The 24810-nt window shown below is 35.4% G+C and overlaps 1 protein-coding gene across 1 annotated transcript in view; it reads left to right on the top strand.

Annotated features, from left to right (window-relative positions):
- The window catches only part of Plxdc2 (plexin domain containing 2), a 431569-nt gene that overhangs the window by 146227 nt on the left and 260532 nt on the right, over positions 1–24810 (top strand). Inside the window, exon 3 of the mRNA XM_027928684.3 lies at positions 22975–23186. Within this exon, the coding sequence (XP_027784485.1) occupies positions 22975–23186 (212 nt within the window). The remainder of the gene's footprint in view (positions 1–22974; positions 23187–24810) is intronic.

The following is a 24810-nucleotide window of genomic DNA, read 5'->3' as shown; positions in this document are numbered from 1 at the left end:
AGTCATAAAATTATAAGTAAATGAACAATGTGACCTTCATTCTAGACAGGTGATGGTCATTCATATTGCTGAGGGAACAGTGAATTGTTACAACACTGAATCCTATATAGTTGTCTATTGAACAAGAGCATCAGATCTGCGAAGCCAATTTATAAATGATAGAGATATGCTAACATTTAAATATGTTATTATCAAAAGTTCATTTCAGCACTTTGTGCAAGTCTTTTAAAGTCCTTCAATTTTCCAATAGGAACATAATTTTTATACCATTGTATGTTAAACATATATTAGAATGTTTTAAATCCAAAATCATTTATATCACATTGATGTTATAATTTTTCTCAAGAAATATATCTCTATTGAACCCCCATTTAATCAAAATGATAAAATTCTAAATCTTTACTTTTCATTGAGTGAATAACTTTGTACTAATAATTATCATAGTAGATTTGATAGCAACTGGGTCTACCGAAGGTGAGTTCTGAGTTCCATTTCTAAATTAATTCCTTTTCCTAATGCTTTAAATTGTACCTACATTATAAGGATTTCTGATAACTTTGTTGGTTGTTATTTTTTAAGAATGAACGATGACTTGACTTCTTTGAAGTCAAAGTCAGGTGGAGGAATTGACCACTACACTAGATCAATATTCACTAAGCAGGTGAAGACATGAAATCTTTGGTATAAGAGCTATCCTTATGCAATAATTTTAGGTAACCTTAAGGAAGCTAATGTCCCAGAGAGACTAGATTATTTATGTAGCTTTATTTCTTTCTGCCTTTCACCCCTATCTGGGTTTTTCTTTAGATCTTGTTTTTTTCTGGAGTCTCAGGTTTAATTTGTCTCTCTCTAGTCTTGGTGCTGAAAGTATGGTCTACGGACCAGGGAAACCTGCAGCATTACCTGGGAGTTGGTCAGTACTGCAGAATGCCAGGCCTGTGTTGGACATATAAGTCAGATCTTCATGTTAACAAGCCCCTTCCCTTCCCTCCAGGAAAATTCTGTACCCCCCATTGAGAAATCAAGTTCATTTTCTCAAGTAGCTTATCTACCAAGGCCATCACTCCATCAATTAATTCCAAGATTTACCCTATAGAAGGCAGGGCTCAATTCTAGGGCAGTAAAATTATTACTCTGATGGAGTCCAGCAATTTGCCATAATACTATGTATTCACATGGGTTGTCAAAGTGTCAAGCAAGAAAAAGCAGAAGACATCACTTTGAGATTCATATAGGCACCTCCTGTATGAGAATGATTCAAGTTCAAAGAGAATTCTGATCTCCATTATCCCTAATTTCCGTTATGTACCCCTATCTCAAGAGTCTTCTTTTCTGGTTGTTACATTGGACACCACAAAAGAAGGTATGGTGCTGGAGTGGGATACTAGGGAAGGGAATGAATATCACTGTAACAATGAGTTGGGTACTGACAATAAGCAGCCCACACCGTCTGGGGGTGGGAGCTGGAACACCGTGATGTCTGAGGAACTTGGTTCAGGTATCAACCATCCAAGGACTGGTGGTGGGACTGCAGAGAGGATATTTACCCACTTGTCGTGGAATTTCTTTATTTGTAAAATTGAAGCAATGATACTGCCTTATGTAACTCAAGAGTTAGTGTGAAAACTAAAAAAGGTATTTTTTTTATTGGTTGTTCAAAAGGTAATTTTTAAGAAAGTATTTTTTAAAGGGGACATGCAGATAAGGAATTAATATAAACTTCCAAATATTTGAACAAGGCTTTTCCATTTTGTATATAAAATCAGAACCAATATCCATAGACCATTTTATGTTTTCTCTCATATTTGACATTAAAAACATGGAAGGTGTCCTTAAGGTATAAATGCATGATCTTTAACCCCAGAGATGATGGAGAAATATAATTCAGTGTTTCATTAAAAATATTGTTTCTCCTAGTTCTCTGATCCACCTGCCTCACTATCTCCTGGGGTCTCTGAGAAAGGGTAGGTTTGCTAAAACTTCAGGAAAATTGTATGATTTGGGTGCATTTTAAAGTTTGAGAAACTAGTTTATTATTTTCTTTTTGTCAACTTTAGGAAAATGGAGACTTTTTATTAAACTCCAACTTCTAGGTGTTTTAGTTTTATAACTATCCCTGATTTCCCCTGTCATATGAAAAGTGAATTGTACATCTGCCAGGTTGCTCATGCATTCAGTCAAGATTTCTTGAGCACCTACTATAACTCTCAGGGCTTATTATTTAGCCAGGAAACCAACACCATTACTTTTTTTGCAATTCTGAATTATTAAGACAATAAATGCATTGACAACCAAGACTCTTTGGTGAGACTTCTGGTAGAACTGTGAACCTTGGGCATAGTTTCTGCCTTTGAATAATAAACCTCCATAAATTGTGGGATGTTTCCTCCGCTTCTTTTATCTTTGATTTTAATTTAAATTTAAATTGCTTTTGTACCTTTTGAAATATTCCTTTTGGAATAGCAAACAAAGAAAAATGAGGATAGAACAAATTAGATTATTTTGCTTATGTATGCCACACTTTGATGTGTGAGATTGAAATGTACATTCTGCTATATTCATGGGTAATAGTGGAGATGAGTTATTTTCATACAGAAAATTGCTGATGTTACATGTTGAAAATTCACGGTCAAGTGTTTTATATGCTTCATTTAATAAAAAATGGCCCCAGCTTAGAATAGTTCCAGTAAAATGTTTTAGACTTTAGGATAATGTGAACATGTACCAACACAACCATTCTGTTTCTCAATTTCTGTATGGTAATTCAAATTACACAAAATAAACAACATTAATTATATAATAGGCTTTATGTTAGATGATTTTCCAAATTTTAGTAGATATACGTGTTCCTACATGTATTTAAAGTAGCTAGGATGAGCTCTGATGTCAGGAGTGTAGAGGTATCACATATATTTCTGACTTAGGCTCTTTTCAGTTTATGATGGGTTATTCAGAAGTAATCCTGTTGAATGTTCAGGAGCACCTGTCCATGAAATGGGCGAATTTATAACCCTAGACATTTAAGTTGTCTGTCATCTATCTGTCAGTCTAATTAAGTACTTGCGTTAGTCAATTTTCCATCAGATTGACAAAGTACCTGAGATCAACCAACTTGAAGGAGAAAAGATTCATTTGGATTCACGGTTTCAGAGGTCTCAGTCTTTGGTCAATTCTGTTGCTATGATCCTGTCAGTGGAAACCCATTTATCTCATGATGACCAGAAAGCAAAAAAGAGTGAGGAAGGGAATGGGATCCCCAAATCCCCTTCAAGGAAGGATGACTCAACTTCCTTCTGCTAGGTCCCACCTTGCAAAGTCCCCAGTACCTTCCAGGAGTGCCACAGGCCGTTGACCAAGCCTCTAGCTTATAGGCCTTGAGAGATAGTCAAGTTCCAAACCATAGCAGTCCTGTGCTTCTTTTTGTTTCATAGTTCTCTTTATGGTGCCAAATAACCGTGAGAATTGGCCAACCCCTTACGGGGTGAGCATGTGGCTATTTCTCTATGACAACTGAGCATCTTCAGAGCATTTTTCCATTTTACTTTTATCAGTTGAGCTTAAGGTAACTGAAAACATATACGAATCATTCAGAGGTGGTCCTTATAAAACATGTACCAGACAGATCTGGCCTTTCCCTCCTAAACCTTTCCAGTGGTTTTCTGACTCCCTCAGAGTAAAACCCCAGGGGGTCTATTTCCTACTTACTTCCCCTCCTTCTCTCAAAGCCCCCAGCCCTTGACCCCCCAGCCTTCCCTCCCACACATGCTTTCCTCCTGCCTGTGCTGTGGATGAACTCACTCCTGTCTGAGCTGTTCTCTGTTGCTGCTTCTGCAGATCGCTGTAAGCCATAGGAAGGTTCAGAGCTGGCAAATGACATGATTTGATTCATGAATGAATGAATGATTTTACAATAAGTTGAAATCAAAGTAATTTTTTTTTTACTCAATGGGAACTTAGGCATTTTTCAGAGTACTTTTAAATGTATGATATTGGCACATGGGTCTTAGAGATTGGTGAGAGGATTTTTCTCAGACTATTCACCTTGGATTTAAATATGGTAGAATTAAGTTGAACATTCTCAGGGAAGACCTGAATCTAAGCTTCTAAGCTGAAATTTACATATAAATAGAAAATTAAGTCAGGTTTCTAAACAGCTATTTTTTCTTAAATCCAATAACAGGTTAACAAATTTAAGGTTTATACAAACAGAATATTTTTGACTTAATTTTAATTAAACTTCATGGAGTATTTGATTGATAAGTGAGAAAGGAACAAAGCATTCCCTCAGCATTCCAAATAGCATTGAATGATGTTGATGGCTTTAAAAAATGACTCCAGTCTGCCTGTCTGTTACCCAGCCAAATAATTCATAACGAAGGCAGGTTAAAACACTTCACTTCAGAGCGGTGTGTTGTGAGACGTTATGTAAAGTTAACATGAGACCATGACAATGTATTTTCTTCTTCTTATTCTGCTTTTTTTTTTCACATGTCATTCTCTATAAACAGTATGCTTGAAAGTTTGTCTCAGAGTATCTTGCTGTTCCTCTGGGGAAACGTGAAAGAAAATTATCTGTGTAGCATAAAAACATGTTATAAGAAATAAGAGTTAAACGTGTAATAAGGAAAAAGAGATAAATAAGAGATTAAATGTGTTGATTCTAGAATAGATTGAGTCTCTTTACTTTCAAGTAGGACTAGAGTTCAAGGCAATTAGTGGTTTCTGGGCATGAACATTGGAAGTACTCATGGCTAGCTCTCACCGGTTTTTGAAATGGGAAGTAGTCAGGTTATATATATTTATTTCATTAATATCTTACTTTCTCAATTTTCTCTACTAAAGCATGGCCATTCTGAAGCTCATATTAATTGAACTATAAATGCAATAAAACCCATTATCCAGGTTTCATGTAAGTGAAGAGACTAGTAAAGCCAATCCCCTTTCCATAGAGTATGGAACCATGGACCTAGGCCCAGGCCTGGAACAACACACTGCACATTCTAGAAAGACCATATCAGATCACCTGTTGTCTCCAAAGGGCTTCTTTCCACTTAAACCCACTCCCTAAATTATTTTTATACAATCTGACACCAGTCTAAATACCTGAAATCAAAACATCTTTGCCTTGCTTTTCACTTTCCAAGTTTGCTAAAGACTTTTCTGGCTTTTCCTTGTCATGGACCTCATTTCACATGAGGTATTTTACACTAACTTAATACTCTCCCTTTAGTCCAGAGTGTCATTCATGCACACCTGGATTTAAATACATGAAATTTAAATATTAATATCTTTGCTCTAGATTGTTTTTCTGAGTTTCATCATAATTTTTTGGTTTTTATTTTACAGAGTAGGAAAAGAATTTAGGATCCTATCATCCATTTTATCTCTCATTCCTTTCCCCTTATTCTATTTTGCTTAAAATTTAGACTCACTTATCAAATAATTGCACTTTGGCGTCTTAAAGCCTCTGATAAATAAAGTTAGTGCCATTGTCCTTGACTTGGCACCAAATTTATCGTTTATATAACTGCCATTTTGGGGGTAATCTATCATATGAGCCTACTGTCCCATTTGTTTGAATTTTGGAGACTCAGTGTTTTTTTTTTTTTTTTTTAAGCTGTTCCAGGTCTAACTAATAACTGAGAAATACAGAATTGGAAGATGCCTGATATGTATATCTTCTAGGAAAGATAAGGATATTCCAATAATTTGTAAAGAATTTTAATCCTTCCCTGGGCTAACAATTTCTTATTACCTTTGGTACTATTATCTATGCCATTTTCCCCCCTTGAACCATTTGTAAGTTATAGAAATCGTATCTAACCTTTTCTCTCAAAATCAAATAATCCCCATAATACTGCTATCTACAGTTTGTGAGAATTGCCTCAATGTAATATTCAGGCTTATGTCTGAAGTATCAAAATGCATTATTTACTGCATGGTGGAATAGGATCAGCATATTGAACCCATACCATAGAGATAAGGAAGAGGAAATACTTAATGTATGGCATCATCTACAACATTGTATACTTTGACAAGGATAACATTATAATCTCGCTGTTCAGTGATAAAATCAAATGCTGTATTGCTTTAAATATGGTTATTTTCTATTGGCAAGTTTTCAAATTAGGATTAAGTTGGTAATGCCATATTTAGATGGTTGGCATTATAAAACCGCTTTACTGTGATTTAATCAGTAGAATGACTAATTAAACAAATACTAGGTGATAATTAACTGAATGTAGAATTTTTACAAAAGCAGATGTTTGTAAAGTATGATTTGAAACAGACCATATAAAAGGTGGTATGCTATCTTTATTCCATAGGCCAATATAGATAAAAATATAGATCAAATGCTTATTTTTTTATTGATTTGTAATAAAGACTGCCTATTGAACAAAATTCCCTAGGTGAGAGAAAAATTAATGGGCACCTTTCTTTCCATAGGTATGACATTTTTTCTAGAAGATTCAAGAGTCTGGGGTGATATAGATCACATAGTCAAGACACAGGTGATCTTTCCTTCACAGTTTCAGGAGAGACCATCAATAAAATGTTTTAACTGGTGTATTCTGAGAGGCAGAAGCATTCTCCACACATTTATGGAATATTTTCCCCGTAGTATATGCTGAAAATAAAGATGTAGAAAATCATGCTTGTGGAATTTTATCTGAAAACGTAATCCTTCCATCTGTCCTTAAATCAAAACTCTGCAAAAACAACTGAACAATACAATATTCTCATATGTTAAGGAAAAGTATGTCAACATAAATAAAGTTGTTTCTGACAGACCTAGCAATAGAAAATGTAAATTCAAATAGTGAGCGGGACTAGGGTAGGGTTGCCTTGCATGCATAAGGCCCTGGGTTTGATCCCCAGCATCACTGAAAAGAATAAAAATTGTGCCAGTGATGGAACCCTCGGAGATTCCATTTTCACCTAATATATAAACTTTTTTGAAAGACACCATCCTGCTGATGAGTGATGCAGTGAGAGTACCATAGTTTTCAGAGTCTACTCTGGAATGGTTCCTGAGAGAAGACTTGAAGTGGTTTACAAAAGTTTAGCATCTCATATCAAATTGAAAGTATTGCCATTGAGAATTAGTTTTTCATAGATTCTGATTATTTATTGAATATTATATATAACCAATACTATGGAAAGATATTAGGTAGTGAAGTTACACACATATTTGTATGTACTCATGCATGCACTTATACACATACTTTTATGGACATGTCCATGTGCATACATGCAGATAAATATCCAGAAAGAAAATTATGTGTTGATAACTCCACCATCTGTACCTGAGATAGTTTAAATTATCTCTTTTTCTAAACATATCTATCTCAAATATTTATCATGGCTTTGTGGTGAAAACATTCAAAATTCCTTTTTTTTTTTTCTTTTTTGAGATAGAGAGTTTTAGTTGTTTCCTGTTGTCTCCCTACTGTGCAATAGCACAGCAGAACTTCTTCCCCTATCTAACTGAAATTTAGGACCCGCTGATCAACTTTTGCCATTCTGTCCTGCTAACCCTGATATCCCCAGCCTCTGGTAACCACCATTCCACTCTCAACTTCTATAAGATCAAACATTTTAGATTCCACATATAATTGAGATTGTGTGGTACTCATTCTTTCTGTGTCTCTCATTTCAGTTGATATAGTCATCTCCAGTTCCATCCATGTCATCACAAATGGCAGGATTTCATTCATTTTTCAAATGACTTCATGGTATTCTACTGTGTATATGTCCCAGAGTTTCTTTATCCATCCAACAAATGATGGACGCTTATGTTTCCATATCTTGGTGATTATGAATAGTTCCACAGAATACATGGGAGTGCAGATGGCTCTTTTATGGAAAGATTTCATTTCCTTTGTACACATACCCACTAATGGAATCGCTAGATCATATGTAATTCCTCTTTTGAATTTTTTGAAGGAGCGTCATATTGTTTTCCATGATTGTACTAACTTACATTACCACCAACAGTGTGCAAGGCTCTATACCTTCACCAGCACTTTCTTTGTCTCTGTGATAATAGCTATTTTTTACTAGAATATGGTATATCTCATTGTGGTTTGAATTTGCATTTCCCTGATAATGAGTGATGTTGAGCTTTTTTTTTTTTTTTTTTTTTCATGTACCCATTGGCTATTTGTGTGACTTCTTTTGACAAATGTCGATGTAGGTCTATTGCCCAATTTTTTTTTTTTTTAACTGAGTTTATATATCTATTTCTTTATTGCTACTAGAGTTCCTTATATATTCCAAATATTAACCCCTTGTCAGATGCACAGTTTGCAAATATTTTATTTCTGATGATTGTTTCCTTTGTTGTGCAGAAAGTTTTTAGTTTGATGTGATTTGTTGTCTATATTTTCTTTTGTTTACTGTACATTTGGAGGCTTGCTCACAAATTGCTTGATCATTACAATGTCCTGCAATGTTTCTCCCAATGTTTTCTTCTAGTAGTTTCTCTGATCTATGTCCTATGTTTAAGTTCTCATTCCATTTTGAGTTGAGTTTTGTAACTCCTGTGAGATAGGGGACGAGTTTTATTCTTCTGCATGTGGATACCCAACTTCCCCTGGCACCATGTTTAGAAAAGACTCTTTTTCCAACATGAGTTCTTAATAACTTTGTTGAAAATAGTTGTTGTAGATGTGTAGATACACCTGTAGGCTCTGTTTTCTGTTCCTTTGGTCTGTGTGGCTGTTTTCATGTCAATACTATATTGTTTTGATTACTACAGCTTTATGATATGTTTTGAAGTCAGGCAGTGAAATGCCTTCTGCTTTGTTGTTTCTTCTCAAGATTTTTTTTTTTTTAAATCTATATAATTGTTTTTTTTTCTCTTTGTCTACCTCCTCCTTGTTTTCCTCTTCTTCATCATCTTCCTCCTTTTCCTCCTTCTGATACCATGCAGTCTTTAGGATTGTTTGTTTAGGATCCTTTGGGTTTGGAACCCAAGGAGTTGTTCTCTACGACTCAGCTAGTTTTGCAGCCCTTTCGTACTGTCTTGCCTTTAGAGTTCTGAGAGGTACTTCACTGGCATTTTGACAGAGATTATATGAATCTGTATATCACTTTGGGTAGTAGGACATTTCAACAGTATTGATTCTTCCAGTCCATGAACACAAGATATTTTTCTATTTTTTTTTTTACTGTTCTCTTCAGTTCACTTATCAATGCTTAATAATTTTTGCTGCAGAGAGATTTCTTCCTATTTGGTTAAATTCATTTCTAAGTATTTTTAATTTTTGAAATTGTTATAAATGGAAGGCATTCCTAATTTTTATTTCTGGTAATTTGCTATTGGCATATAATTTTGCTGCTAGTTTTTAAAAATTTTTAAATTTCATTTATTCTAATTAGTTATATATGACAGAAAAATGCAATTCAATTCATATTACACAAATCAAGCACAATTTTTCAAGTCTCTGGTTAAACACAAAGTAGAGTCACACCATTCGTGTTTTCATACATGTATTTAGGGAAATGATGTTGCTCCTAGTTTTTGTATGTTGATTTTTATAGCTTGAAATTTGCTGAATTTGTTCTAAGAGCTTTTTGGTGGTCTCCTTAGGGTTTCATTTATATATAAGATCATGTCATCTTCAAACAGTAGCAGTCTGACTTGATCCTTTACAATTTGATTACCCTTTATTTATTTCTCTTGACCCATTGCCATAGCTTGGACTTCTTGTAATATGTTGAATAAAAGAGATGAAAGTGGGCATCCTTGCTTTGTTTCACATCTTAGAGAACTTAAAGTTTTCCCCATTTAGTACGATAGTAGCTGTTGGATTATTATATGTGGCCTTAATTGGATTGAGGTCAATTCCTTTCCTGCCTAATTTGTTAAGTGTTTTTAATCATGAAGTGATATCCAATTTTATTAAATGTTTATTTCTGCATCTATTGAGATTATCATATGATTTTGACTTCTGTTGTATTCTTTTTTAAAAAAATATTTTTAGTTGTAGATGGACACAATGCCTTTATTTTATTTTTATTTTTTTTATTTTTATGTGGTGCTGAGGATCAAACACAGTGCTTCGCACATGCTATGCAAGTGCTCTACTGCTGAGCCACAACCCCAGGGCTCTATTGTATTCTTAATAATTTAATTTTTATATTAGAAGAAAAGTAATATTTAGGTTAATGTTTTAAAACCATTTCAGGTACAATAGTGCTTCTGTCTTATTTTGTTCACAAATGGGGTGGTTGTTACCATACAGAATTGTGGAAATTCCATCTTTCAGCAATTTGTTGAATTGTAGCATCTTTTCTTAAACTCAGATTCCTTTATAGAACAAACCCAATAATTCTCACCATATTAATATACTGAATATAGTAGATATATAAAATATATTTTTTGGCAATATCCTGGCAAGGAGTGCTTGCCCAATAATGAAAGATGTTATGTTTTTAATTATTTTATGAAATTTGGATAATTTTCTTTGTCATGAACTAAAATCAGGCAATCATAGGGTGATTTTTTTTCAAATTTATATTGCAGTAAGAATGTAAAGAAGAGAGTTTTTTAATTTGTTTGGAATTTTCTTGTGACTAAAAAACAAAAAAAAAAATTTACAAAAATGTAATATGAAGGGAAAAAAAAAGAATGAAACCATTGCATTGTAAGAGTTAGAGCTTTGCTGATCTTTTAAGTTTCAGATGTGTCCCTGTTGAAATGTCAATTTCCATCTCACTTTGGTGGCTTCATCCTTAACTGGTTGTTTGTATATTTCAGGAATATATCACAAAAATTGAAATCTAATTTTAGTATAGTTTTCACTGTCTTGATTTCTTTTTTAATGTAATTCTGTTGATTGTGGTTTATTTACAATGTAAGTTAAATTGTGTAATCAGCATAAACATATGCAATCATGCAAATCAATTAAGAAATGTTATTTGGGAAAGTAGTGACAGAATTCAGACATTCCTGACATTTGAGAAATTCCTGAGAACTTTACCACTACTGCTCTTTGGATGAATCTTACTTGATATTCAAATTTAAATATCTCTCTTAAAAAAAACCTGAAAATATCTTGTAAAATTCAATGGATTAAAATATAGTATTAACATTATGATACACTTTTTGAATAACCAAACAAACTTTAACTAAATTTACACTGATCTTGAATTTTCTATTTCTCATCATTTCCCCATTTTTAGCTTGAAGTTTTCCACATTATTGGGAAAGAGAGTAATTGGAAGATGATTTGTTTTAACTCAAAATTGTAGGTTTACATAGAAAAACATTTTTTCCCCATATTAAGGTGCTTCATCTTGAATACTAGCTTTGAGTTAATTATAAAGTGTCCTGAGTAAGTTGAGTAAATTCTGTGCTATCTATCTGCTAGTAAATTTTAAAAACTACTTAATCAAGTAAGTAAGTGTTTGCATATAAAGCATTCCAAATTTAATATGAAGAACAATATATCCACTTGGTTTTAAGAATTATGGTGTGATTCTCTATCATGTACAACCAGAAGAATAAGAAATTATTCTTCAATTTTGTATGATGCATCAAGATGCATTCGACTGTCAGGTATAACTAAGTAGAACTTAAATAAAAGAAAAAGAATCACATGCTCTTTCCTGTAACTAAGTATTTGTGAATCCTTTACTTCACATTTTCCTTCCATCTTTAGAAGCAAAAATCTTTCCTGTGGGTTTTTTTTTTCCATAGAACTTTTTTGTAGTTATTTTGAGATATCAGAGCTAAGTGGTTTTTCCCATTGCTTTATGGATCTGAGATTGTGTGAAGATTTATTTCATTAACTCTATGAATCAAATGTGAGAAGTAGAACAACTTGGGGAAAATTACTCTTCTCTAGTTGTATCAATCTTTCTGAACCTTTTAAAGGATTTTGAAGTCATGGTGGTATAATTCTTATCTTTTATTTGTTGGAACTCATATATAGAAAAAATAAGAGGTGAGAATAGTATAGGAAATCACATAGAAATTTGCAGGACTAATTTTTTCTAGAAATGACCCGATGTATCCAGGTAGCCCAATATAAAAACCTGAAGCATAAAAAGAAGATCATCATAAGCATGAGCTGCCATCAAGGGGACCACAATGCCACCACCCCAACTATATTGTGAAATGAACCAGGGAAATAGTCCTGCTGGAGGCCTGGGTAGTTCTAGTGAACATTCACTGTAATAGCAAAAAAGAGCATGGACATAGAAAACAGCATGGCACTTCCCTTCCCCTGGCTTAGGTCACAGTGATCTGCAGAAGAATGTAATTTATTCAATGATTATAATGTAGTTAGAACAGAGTGATTTGTTTTAGTAAAGTTTGGAGATCTCATTAAAATAACTGTAGGAAAATGAAGTGGTGGTGGTGGTTCAGATAGTTGAATGTGGGTGGCCTTTAATAACCAAGACAGTGTTTATTTTCCTCTCTCCATATGTGCAATACATTGTAGAAAATGTATATGATGTATATACACCAAAAGAACAAACCAAAACCAGGAGCCATCTTGAATAACAGAGAAAAGGGCTGGCAGTGCTACAATGTGTTTCTGTGTGTGTGTGCGTGCGTGTGTGTGTGCGTGTGTGTGTGTGCGCGTGTGCGCGCCTGCATGCCCTCATGCAACCACACACCAAGTATAAATATTTTTTATTGTTCCAATTCAAATTTTAAGTAGTTTTCTATTCTTTTCACATTTTTTAAACACAACTTTGAATATTTCCACGCTATCACGCATTAAAGGCTTTTAGTAGAGGCTCCAAAGCTTCCGAGAAGTAATTTTGGTTAAAAGTAGAATCCCCGTAGTGTTAGTAAATTATACAACAGTAGAGTTCAATACATGTTTTTAAAAATGCCTTATCTAATACCAGAACAACAATTTTACATTAAATCTTTGTGAATGCAGAAAAGGATTTTATTTTGTTGCATTTTTTTTGTAGTTTCTAAGATGCTTAACATTTGGTATCTTTATTGGTATTCAGATTTTCATCTCTGAACTATTTAGGGTTTCGCCCACTTTTTCAAAAATTGAAAACGAACTTCTTTCTTTTCTGTTGGTAGGATGCATTTGCCTTTATTAAGATAAACTATATGTGATTTATCATTTTGCATAGATATACATTATATTAATGTTGACATGAGTTATTGGTGTTTTTCTTGCTGATTGATTAAAACATATAAAACTGAAAGAGGGATACTTCTCAATTTAAAGTTTTTTAATGCCTCTTTTTATGTTTGTGTGTTTTGTGTGATCACTGAGTTTGCAGCTATTATTTAAACTTTTTGAGATTATGTCTATTTTGTTTACCCTGTATACTAAAACTTAGCACACAACAGTCAGCCTATAAATGCTGTTTCCCTGATGTTATTTTAAAGCCTTATTCAGGAATGATATTTAACAATTAATGACTAGTATTATCTGATTATTCATAATGGACAAAGCCCAGGCCATGGGGCTGAGCAGGGACCTAACTGCATTGTCACATCAGGTATCATAATCATCCCATTTCTGTGGGTTTACTTTCCATGCTTTCATTTATTCACAGTCACCTATGTTCTGAAAATATTAGCTACAAAATTCCCAAAATAGACAATTGGTAAGTTTTAGATTGTGTGCTGTTCTGAGAGGCATGATGAAATCTCTCACTGAATCCCTCTATCTAGCTGGTATGTGAGTCATTCCTTTCCAGTGTATAGATGATGTATATAATACCTACCCATGAATCACTTAGTAGCCTTTTCATCTTGGTTATCAGATCAAGCAACTCGTATTTTAATTAACTATGGCCCAAAGCACAAAGTAATGATGTGGGCAATTTGGATGTGTCTTACTGAACCTGTAAAGTGCTTCCTTTAAGTGAAATGTTGAAAATTCTTGAATCAATAAGGAAAGAAAGAAGTCAATTGCTAAGAATGCTAATATCTATATTAAGAATGAATCTTCCATTTTTGAAACTATGAAGAAGGAAAAAAATTGTGCTGGTTTTTTATTACATCTCAACCTGCAAAAGTTAATGACCACAGTCCTTGATAAAAGTTTAGTAGAGATAGAAAAATCATTCTATCATAGGATTTGGTTTTCAGGCAGCCACTGGGGGTCTTAGAACATATCCCCTGTGAATAAAGGGGGCTTATTCCCTCCTGGCTGTTCAATTATATATTGAGTATTGCTTATCTTTTGGGGGCAGGTAGAAGTCCCAGTTCACCACTAAATTATTTGAGGTCAAACTTGAGAATCAACATAAGTCAAATTTCAGGAAAATAACATTGGGTTTGTTTCTGAGAATATGTGGTGTCTTCCATTTATGAATATCATCTTTTAATGGCCCTGAATAGTTAAGCGATTGGCCTATAGTTATATCCTTAGATTTCATTTTCAAAAAATTAGTGATAGAAATAACTTTGTTTTGAGAATGTTGTGTTGTTGGCCGACATCCAAGTCCAAACAAATCTCTAGAGGACATTTAACCTATGGAAATTTAGTGCTAATTTGCTAATGCTTGATTTATGTGATTTAAATCAGGCAGAATTTACAAAATACAATTTGATAGAAGTCAATGTTGATTGTCATCTGTAGTCATTGGCTAAGTCAGTCTATTCTCTACAGTGGGTCATCAGGGATTCTGACGCCACAAACAGAATATGATGTGATGACAATATGGAATGAGATTGAGTCCATCAGACATCTGGTCATCTTAATTTAATAGAAGGCCCTCAGCGATTTGGGCCCTAGGCATTTGGACGTCATCTCTGACACTGGGCACCATTGTAACAATTGATTCCATCTGGCTTGTTCTGACTCAGAATGTTCACATTTTCCCGAGAGAAAGGCTGTTGGCCATGACTGGTCCTTGTTTACAGAATTTTCTGTCTCCCATAGTTGGCAGAGTAATACTTTTTGATGCATCAGGTTGTTAGTTTTTAGTGAAAAGCCCTCATTTAAAAACAAGCCATTCCCAAGACAGGAAACAAGGGCAGTATAAGATGGCCAATGCATCAAAGTGTAAAGCTGTTTACCAAGTAGTTTTAGTTATTTATTGTGCTGTGGGACCACTGGACTATCATAAAACACAAATTTTGCCAAATAAAATAGGAAACATGAAAACGAATGTAGAATATTTAATATATGGCTGCAAATTGCCTAAAATGCATTAACAAGATATTCAGTCAAATAGTAGAATGGTAGCAAGGTATTTAGTTAAAAAGAACTAAACATTTAGCTAAACTGCAGAATAATAGACTTTTCTAGTTTGGAGGGATCATAAAGGTTATAAGACTGTACCTCCCCATTAGCAGATTGTATGAGGTGACATACTTAAATATTCTATGTGGTTTTTGGGTTGATAGTGCAATATTCTCTATGGACAATTACAAAGATTTTATTAAATGATAGGACCTCTGATTTAATTAGAGCTCTTTTTCTATTTCTAGATTACTTGTTGATTACAGCTCTTGTGGAAATGAGCCTGTTCCCTAAGTTTGACAGGTTTATCTGAAAAATCAGTTCTTGGTTGAAATCTGCTTGAATTGCTAATATCTACTTGAATTCCATTTAAAAAACATTACTAAGAAGTTAATAGAAAAATCCTCAGTGAATAAGAAGATTGTTCTTAACTACTTCCCAACCCCTCATGTTGTAATAAAGACATAATCAATAGTAGCAGCTGTTCCTTGCTGACCCTCCCTGAGTGCTCAGTCACTGGGCTGGTGTGCTGCTATCCTCATTTGCTCTCACCTGCTACATTGTTTACTTACCTTTGCTATTTCAATGCCATAATTTTTGCCTGTTTTTTTTTTTTTTTTCCTTTTAGATAGTTTTCTTGTGTTATATCACTAGGATTTGGGAGAGATTGCTAAATTCATACCTGGAAGAGTTGATCAGAAGTAGATTATATAACATTTTAGACCACATCAGTGACCTCATATGTAAAATGGGATGATGGGACATGCCAGACACATTAGTAATCCTGACTGATGGTAGTTATTATTAATATTATTTTTATTAACCAATTCTTATAAGTAATGTATAAAACACCTTTGTTCATAACCATTAGCACAGTGTTTTTGATTATCTTTAGTACTTTGTTATTGTAGTTCCCTAATGTTGTCTTCAGTTTCATTTATTACTCATAAGGCTGATTGAGTTTTCTATTTCCTACAGAAAAATTCACTATTTTTGCCTGCAAACTAAAATGTCTATTATTTTATTTAATAGTACAATTATAAAATATTAAATATTATGAGTGTCAATTGATTTGGTCTATATTTTGGATCAAGTGCTTGGTAATTAGTTTCCCATTCTATTTTGTTTTCTTTATATTTTTCTTAAACTTCCAAACGCTCTTCACCAGAAATGTACCATACAGTGAACAAGATTGCTGTCATGACGTGAAGTGACAGAAGGGAAAAGTTGCAGAACAGGGCACTTGCTTCTTGGCCGTGGCCTTTAAGGTCCTAATTCTGTGCTGCCTGAGACAGAGAACTCAAGCTTCTAGAGTAATTTTCTATTATCAATTAATAATCACTCTCTTTTCATCTACTTCATAGTTTTTCAATCTCTCTGGACCATGACCACGTTGTTCAAAGACATGCGTTATATTTCTCAGTGATCTCATTACCAAAGAGGACAGAGATAATAAGCTGCAACCACAGTGTTGCTGGACATGACACCACCAGCCAGTGACCTATTTTAAGTCAAATTTACCTCAGATCAATAGAAGCATCTACAGATTTGTTTCCTATTATTGTCTCCTTTTTCTGTTCTTTTCTCTGATTGTTCAGAAACATGGTTGAAATCTGAAGGAGCTAAATAAGAAAGCAATACCACATATACATTTTGAACACTGTCTCAGATGAACAGTGACCTAGTCAATCATGCATTCATTGATTTGTCATTTAAAAACCAGATATTTATTAGATACCAGTGCCTGTACTTATACCAATAGGACACCCCCAAAGATAAATAAGAATCAGTACTGTAAAACATCTCTTATTGGGGGCCCCCAAACCATCCCCCAACACTGGTGATTTACTAAGTAGATTCCAAGAGTCATCATGTGATCACATTCAGGATTTGGTTTATTACAGCCAAGGAATACAAGGGAAAATCAGCAAAGTGACAAGGCCCACGGGACAGTGTCTGTGGAATCCAGGTCACATATCTAAGTGTCCTTTTCAGACACATAGGAATGTGTTTCTATACACATTTCTCCAGCAATACATCTTGACAACACACATGATATATTGTCTATCAAGGAATCTCATTATAAAATCAGTCCCCATGGTTTTATTAGGACTTCTTCACACAGCTACCTTCTGTCTAGCATGTACCCTGATTCCAGACACCCAGAAGGAAGGCAGATGTTCAACATAAATGATATTATATACTCAAACGATTTAGGCACAGTGAGGCACTTTTATCAGGGAAGGCTTGGAAATCCTTCCTCAGACTAAATTCCCAGGTTTCAGTTCAGCACCAACCAAGCAAAAGGCCTTTCTAAAGAGAACAAATCTCAGGCCTGCTGTGTGAACTCTTTTTCTGCACAACCTCATGTTCAAGTAGGTAGGCCTGAAAGTATTTTCAAAGTCAGGTGAAAGGAGTTACTGGATTATAGGAGAAAATTCAGTTAGCGCTTCAAGGGAAGATTCATTTCAAAAGACAATATTTGAGCTGGGTCTTGAAGGAGTTGTTAGATTTAACAAAGGTTTGGGGGTGGGGGAGCAGTTTTCATTTATGCAAAGGTAACTACGTTTATTGCTGGTAATGAGATTATTGAGAAATTCTGTGTGCCAGGAGTGTAAGACATGATGGGGAAAAAGAAGAGTAGTTGGAGCAAATACCTGAAGTGTTCTATAGTTGGGTGCGAATCTCCTAGAGAGCTTTAATAACATATGGCAGCTAGGTCCTACTCAAATCCCCCAATCCCTCTAGATTAAGCATTCTCCAAGATTTATCCACAACAGTTACCTCCCTCTGTAATGCTGTCAAAACCTCAAAGTCCAACTGGGGTAGTCAGTTCATTATTGAACATAACCACAGATATCATTATTTGATAGAATTTTTTTCTTCAGTTCTGCAATACATTGAGATGCAAAGCCATATGGCAGTCTACCTTAGCCAAATATTTTCATCTATTCTCAGATGAATCTAGCAGTAAATCTGATTTCAGTGAAGAATATGAATATTTCTGCAGAGGATTCACAATGGTGATTTGGTTCACTTGTGAAGTACAGAACAAAGTGCCTCTCAAAAGGTATAGTAGCAGTGTGTTCTAATTAAATAAGATACATGTCAATTTATGCAGTTACTTCTTGGTTGTTTGGCATGTGTACATTATAAGTATAGTTCATAGAGATGGAGAGATGGGATCAAATATTTTCAATATATAACTATTTGTTAAATGCAAGGTATTTAAATAAAATTATTAGAGTATGACAAAATAAATATACTCAGCCCAGCACAGTTTTCTTCCCTTTTGCTTTATTTTATAGTACATAATGGCACAAAAGAGACCTCAAGATTTACAAAAAGTAGTGTAAGGATACACATGAGTTTCTTTTTCTCAGATAAATTTATGGTTCCGTAATGATGTTCTATTGGAAAACTAATGAAGCACCTTTTTCAATAACAGTTTGCTAATATAATGTCTCATTATTTGCAAATAGAATGTCTCAAGAATGTGTTAAGATCTATTTATATGTATAGAAATGTGTGTTTTTAATGCTTCCTTATATCCAAATGAAATCATTAAATATACTTAATGTTTCCATGAGCTATCTGATTAACAACTGTAGTCAAATATGTTGGAGAAAATTATCTTTGAAGGTTTTTCATCACTGGTTTAATTAACATACAGTAGACAGAAAGCAAACAATCTGTTCATCCAGACTCCTCAGCAAGCCCTCCTGTTGCCCGTGTTTTCACTACAGCTGGGAAGGGAAAAATTGCATCCCATCTATCTCTTTGTCTTGCTTCTGAATGATTCATTTTGGTGCTGATTTAAAGAGTAATTTGAAATATTTTTATGTGGTTGAAAAACAGGGAAAAGCAGAAAACTAATTTACAATATAGGTAACCAAGCTGTTTTTTTTTCCTGATTTTTCCTTTATTTCTGTCAAAAATCCATTTTGACTTGTTTTATCTTCTCAAAAAAAGCCATTCCCAAATGGGATCGAATCTACACCAATTTCATATTTCAGTCTTGATGAACCATGTACACTGAATTATGAACACAGAGTAACATTTCCTCTACCCATGATCCAGAAGCCTGGCCTATTCATAACATAACCAGGAACACAGAATTAGGTTTAAAATGGCAACCTAAAGGATGTTCACAGAGGCCAGGCCTTACATTCAGAAATTTTCTCATTAGCAAATCTCCCAGGCCCTTCCTGAGATCCTGTTTATTCTTTGTAAACACAATTAGAGGGAGCAAACAATTGGTTTCAGAGTTTGTCATTGCAGATTTTAGGAGGAGCAAACATGTGGATGATAGATGGAATCCAACAGACCCCTGGGACAGCTGTCAGTGGGAGAGCTATGCAAGCAAGGTTTGTCACTGTATGGTGCGGGCACCTGTGAAAATGTCACACTGAACCCCATTAGTATGTACAATTAATATATGTTAATGACAATAAAATAATTTAAAAATTAAATAGTGAGAATAAAAAAGAAATCAGAAACTATTGTTAAACAATGGGAGACAAAAGAAGCCTACAGGAGTCTGGACAACTTCACAAGTGCTAGTGTAAGCATGTCTGTCTCTCTTATACAAGAGTTCTGTCTGATAAATTCACCAGCCCCAGTAATCCTGCTAAAGATTGAGTATAGATATTTACTTGAAAAACAAGAGTTTAATACAGGAATTACACTTCTTGGATTTCAACCTACATGGGAAATAAGAATAACATCATTCCTAAGTTTTGAAGCATCTTTGTAGTTGTTGTTTCGAGAAAATGGACAGGGAGAAAAATGAAACGGAGGATTTGATAAACTTGAGAAATAGAATCCTATTTCTCCTCCACAGTTAGTTATTCTGTCTGCTCCTGCTCAGGCCAGGATCCCAGGACTGAGGTGAGGTCAATGGACCTAGCGAGCGTTGTGGAAAGAACGGAATGGATCTACATTACACATACACCAAAAGAAAATGGTAGAATTACTATCAGAAAAGAGAAAATAACATCTATTTAAAAGAAACTGAAAGGGTAAGAGTGGTGACACATGTCTGAGAGGTCCCAGCTAATCAGGAGGATGAGGTAAGAGGATCTCTTGAACCCAGGAATTCAAAACCAGCCTAGGCAACATAGTGAGGCCCCATCTGGAATGGAAGGAAAGAAGGAAGGAAGGAAGGAAGGAAGGAAGGAAGGAAGGAAGGAAGGAAGGAAGGAAAGAAATTATTTAAATGAAATAAAGAAACCAAGAGTTATATTGAAATTCTTTATTTGAAGATTTTTAATGAAGACAAATATTCTTGAGATTTAGGTATATTTTCATTTGATTTATATATTAGAGGTCTGACATGCTCCTTATTGAAGTGCTCCTGTATACCTGTGTGTATTTTTTTTTAATTCAGTTTTCTTTCTGGTGCATTTTAATTCAGTTAGTGTGTTATGTCCCTTACTATTTCTTTCTTTCTTTTTTTTGATACCAGGGATTGAACTCGGGGGTACTTAACCACTGAGCCACATTCCAGCCCTATTTTGTATTTTATTTAGAGACAGGGTCTCACTGAATTGTTTAGCGCCTCACCATTGTTTGGATAGACTAACATTCTATCAAAGATCCCATCTCAGTGTCCAGTTGTCCCTTTATGACTGTTAGTGTCCCCATAGGTGTTGCCTCCTCCTCAAGGTATAAATGCGAGTCACCACCCTGAGTGCAAGTTAAATGTGTCTCTGAAGTTGACCTGAGTTTTGTGCTGGGATGTCTCTTCAGGGTGTTTTAAAATTTTATTGCTTACCTTGGTTGTAAGTTGCCTCATATATTTTTGATAATGAGGCAGGATATATAAATAAAGCAAGTAAAATTGCTTTATGTAGCTGTGCCTAAGATCATAGGTCTTGAGCCTGACACATCCTCAGAAAAAGCTGCCTTTGCAGGTAAGGCATTTTCATTTGTATTTAAAATGTGGGGCAACTAAAGCACAGACAGATTTATAAATTATGCTGAAGGTTTGCTGGTTGTGGGCTAACAGAAAGCCAGTCCAGGACTCCTGAATCTTTAGAATTTTCCCATTACTTAATTCTGTCTGATACTGTGATTCTTGCTCCAAAAGAGTCTGTCAATAATATGCATTCATTCACTCATTCAGTCATTGATGAATATGTAGGTACTGTCCAATGGCCATTAGTGACAAGAATATTAAAAAAGAAGCATTTTCTAGAGTGACAATGACAATATTGATATCACATATACATTGAATTAAATTGTGGGAGGTTAGGGGACCATGGGATATCCTTCCTGTCCATGAGTTTTGCTTTTAAGGCCGTGTTGGGGATTGAACCCAGGACCTGGAGCATGACAGGCAAGTGCCAAACCCCTGCCCACATTAGTTTGCTTTAGTGTACAGTTCAGCGAATTGAGCACAGGGCTGTATTTCTCTGACTTTTAATTATTTTGTTCCTTGTGGTTCTATTGGAGACTCTCTGGTAGGTTTTCTATCTGGTTCTATCCACCAAAGTTTAAGGCTGTAAGAGCTCTTTTTAGGTTCAGTGCAAAATCTCTGGCTGTCCCCTATGTCTAGAAGAATTATTAGCACCTCTCTGAGTTGAAAGGGATTGTCAGCCATTGTGTCTGCGAGTGAGAGTGGTAACTTTAGTTAGTTACTGGGGTTCTACATTGCTGATTCAGTGGTATGGTGAAAAGCTACATTAAATACACCTTGGTTTCTTGGAATGTTCTTGTATAGAGGGGAATGTCCTGACCATGATTAAATCACTTCTCTCTTCACCCTTTTTGAACCTGTATCCGGCCAGTTATAAAGCCTGTCGATTCACATCTTTTGGTAATGGTTGGCTAGAGGAAGGCTGTTCTTCTTGCTCAGAAACTGAATTTTCAATCTTTGTGGTACACCTTCGCCTGCTGACCTACTGAAATGAAAGACTAGCAGTGATGATTAAATCTAATTTTCCCTCCTGTAGTGGCAGGCTGAGCTGGGTCAGCAGGCTGGTCCTTGCAGATGGCTTTAAAGTACCTCTGTGATTTGATCTCCTTGCCGTCCCATCCATTTCTATAAGTGCCTATCACTGTCATCCTTTACCACCCTGACAAGATCCCAAGGTGAGAACAGCACAAATGAACAAGCTCAGAAGCAATGACTCCTGAGGGTGTTGCTTATTAAATGAGTTAGGCAATGAACCAGGTCTGGCTTGTAAACTACAAGGCAGGTTAGCACATTTACAAGAAGATGATTCCATCTATTATTTAACCTATTCAAGGACATTGGTGTTTCTTTGTATTTTAGCATAACTCATGCAAAATAATGTGAACTTACAAAGGTCTGAATTTTATTTTCATATTAGCTGAAAACTGCTTGAGTTCATTCTTTTGTTTGGATTCTAGATTACTTTTCAGTAATGTGAACTTACAAAGGTCTGAATTTTATTTTCATATTAGCTGAAAACTGCTTGAGTTCATTCTTTTGTTTGGATTCTAGATTACTTTTCAGAACAGTTAAAGTGTGTTTATGAAATGCACTTGTGCAGGGGATGGGGGAGAATACAGATTGCTGCACTGTGCACCTATTTTAGGAACACTGTAAGATCTGTACATTAACCATGGTCCATTTCTGGTGCATCCTGAAATGCATTCTGCTCAGAGATGCTCATGCCAACTCAAAAAAATATTAGAAGTAAACTGATTTCACTGTATAAGTTGGTTTCATATTCTAATAACTAGCAAAGTTACTTTTCCTTCACTACTAAATAATATGTATATGATTCATACCAAGAGGTAACATAGTTTGTTTCTTTTTCAGATTGGAGATATGAAGTTGCTCAGGCCTTCCCTGGAACAGCAGAGGAGGTGGAAGTGGACTCCCAGGCATACAGCCACAGGTGGAAAAGGAACCTGGACTCTCTCAAGGCAGTAGACACAAACCGAGCAAGCATGGGCCAAGACTCTCCAGAACCCAGGGGCTTCTCAGATCTGCTACTGGATGACGGGCAGGACAACACCACACAGATTGAGGTAGACAAGTTATCTGGGTAGTTGAGATGGATTAATGAATCTATTTGTTGTAATGTGCCCAACTTCTACTATATGTATGTCTTCCCTTCATTTCAATTTCAATCTTTTGGTCTTAAAGAACAATTCATTTTATTAATATAGTAACTAATCCACTAATTAATTCACTCAAGAAATAGACAAATGTGGACTTGGGGTTGTGACAGCACTGAAGGGACAACATAGTACCTGTAGTTTGGAAATTGATTGTGTTTAAGGGTCTAAAGACCATAACCAAATCATCCATGTCTCATAAGACGTTTACAAAAATGTGTACCCTGGTGTGCCAGGCAGGAAGGCAGAGTGAACCCCTCTTGAGCTTGAGGGTTAGAGCGATAACAAAGTGGTTTTACCAGGAATGGGTATTTAGGCAGGAGCTTAGCTGATTGATCAGAGTTTACTCAGTCAATAATTTGTTAATAGAAAGAAAGAAGGTTCCTAGTAGTGTGAATCACCTCTGCAATGGCTGAGTGTTGAAACAGCATAGCATGTTGGAGTCTTATGGGTGACGCAGTGTCACAGTTTGCCCAAGGATGTAGGAGTTTCCAGGAATCTAGGACTTCGAGTGCTAACAATGGGCTAGTTCTGGACAAACAGGGATGCTTGGCCACTCTGTGACTATATGGTGTTCTATATGTTATTATGTTTGGAGCCATGAAGCAGCAAGAGGAAATTGGAGTGAGTTTTGGTAAGTATAAAATTTGCAGAGCACACATTTTTAGGCAGATTTTAGGGGCACTCAGAGGCCTCAAAGGTGGGGTTACATTTTGTGTTTCCAGAGTCATTAACATTTCGATCACAAACTATGATCTTGATTGTGAAATAGACACAACCAAAACAAATAAGTAAATCTCGTGGAAACAAAGACTACCCAAATGAGAACAGAGGCTCCTTATTTGGTACAAAATGTGTCAGCCACCGTCATTTTGCTTTTGCTGAAGACTCAAAGGATGGAAAGGAAGTGGAAAAATGGTGGGAAAAGGGAAGGCTTCAGGGATGCTCTGATTGGAGGGGTTTGGCATGGGAAGCTGCTGTGGTTGACTAATGCAGCATCTCTGGTGAACGGTTTGAGGGACATATTTGATTTCTACAGTTGATTCTAACTTAGAAACTGGAACGTGAATAAAGAGAAGCTCTCAGTTATTAATCAAGTGCTGACCATTCAAATCTGACTACTAAGAAGGCTGTGGTTTGGCTTCTTGGAATGGTTGCTATAGCACTTGGGGTCATAGTTCCATGGTGATGCACAGTCTGGCCATTTTCTTCTCATATATTCTCTCTCCATCTGAATTTTTAGTTCCTGCTTTCTCTCAGATGACAGGCTTGTGATTTTAAAGAACGAGGCAACACTCTTTCCTCTGGAGTGCTGTCTCTGAATTGCTCATTATTTAGGAAAAGAATTCAGTGTCATGGGACAGATACTATAGACCTGCAAATGGTACCAAGGTATCATTTTGTTCCATCACAGTGAGAGACTCTTCAGAAGATCTGAAGCACATACTGTTGGAATTCTCTACATGTGAGAAGCCCAGTGATTTCTGAAACCCTCTATGTGACCTCACCATGTGGCTATGGTGTTTCCTGTCTT

The sequence above is a fragment of the Marmota flaviventris genome, chromosome 12 (assembly GCF_047511675.1).
Source record: "Marmota flaviventris isolate mMarFla1 chromosome 12, mMarFla1.hap1, whole genome shotgun sequence".
Lineage (NCBI taxonomy): Eukaryota > Metazoa > Chordata > Mammalia > Rodentia > Sciuridae > Marmota > Marmota flaviventris.
Note: the sequence above shows the minus strand (reverse complement) of the source record. Positions and strands in the feature narration are given on the sequence as shown.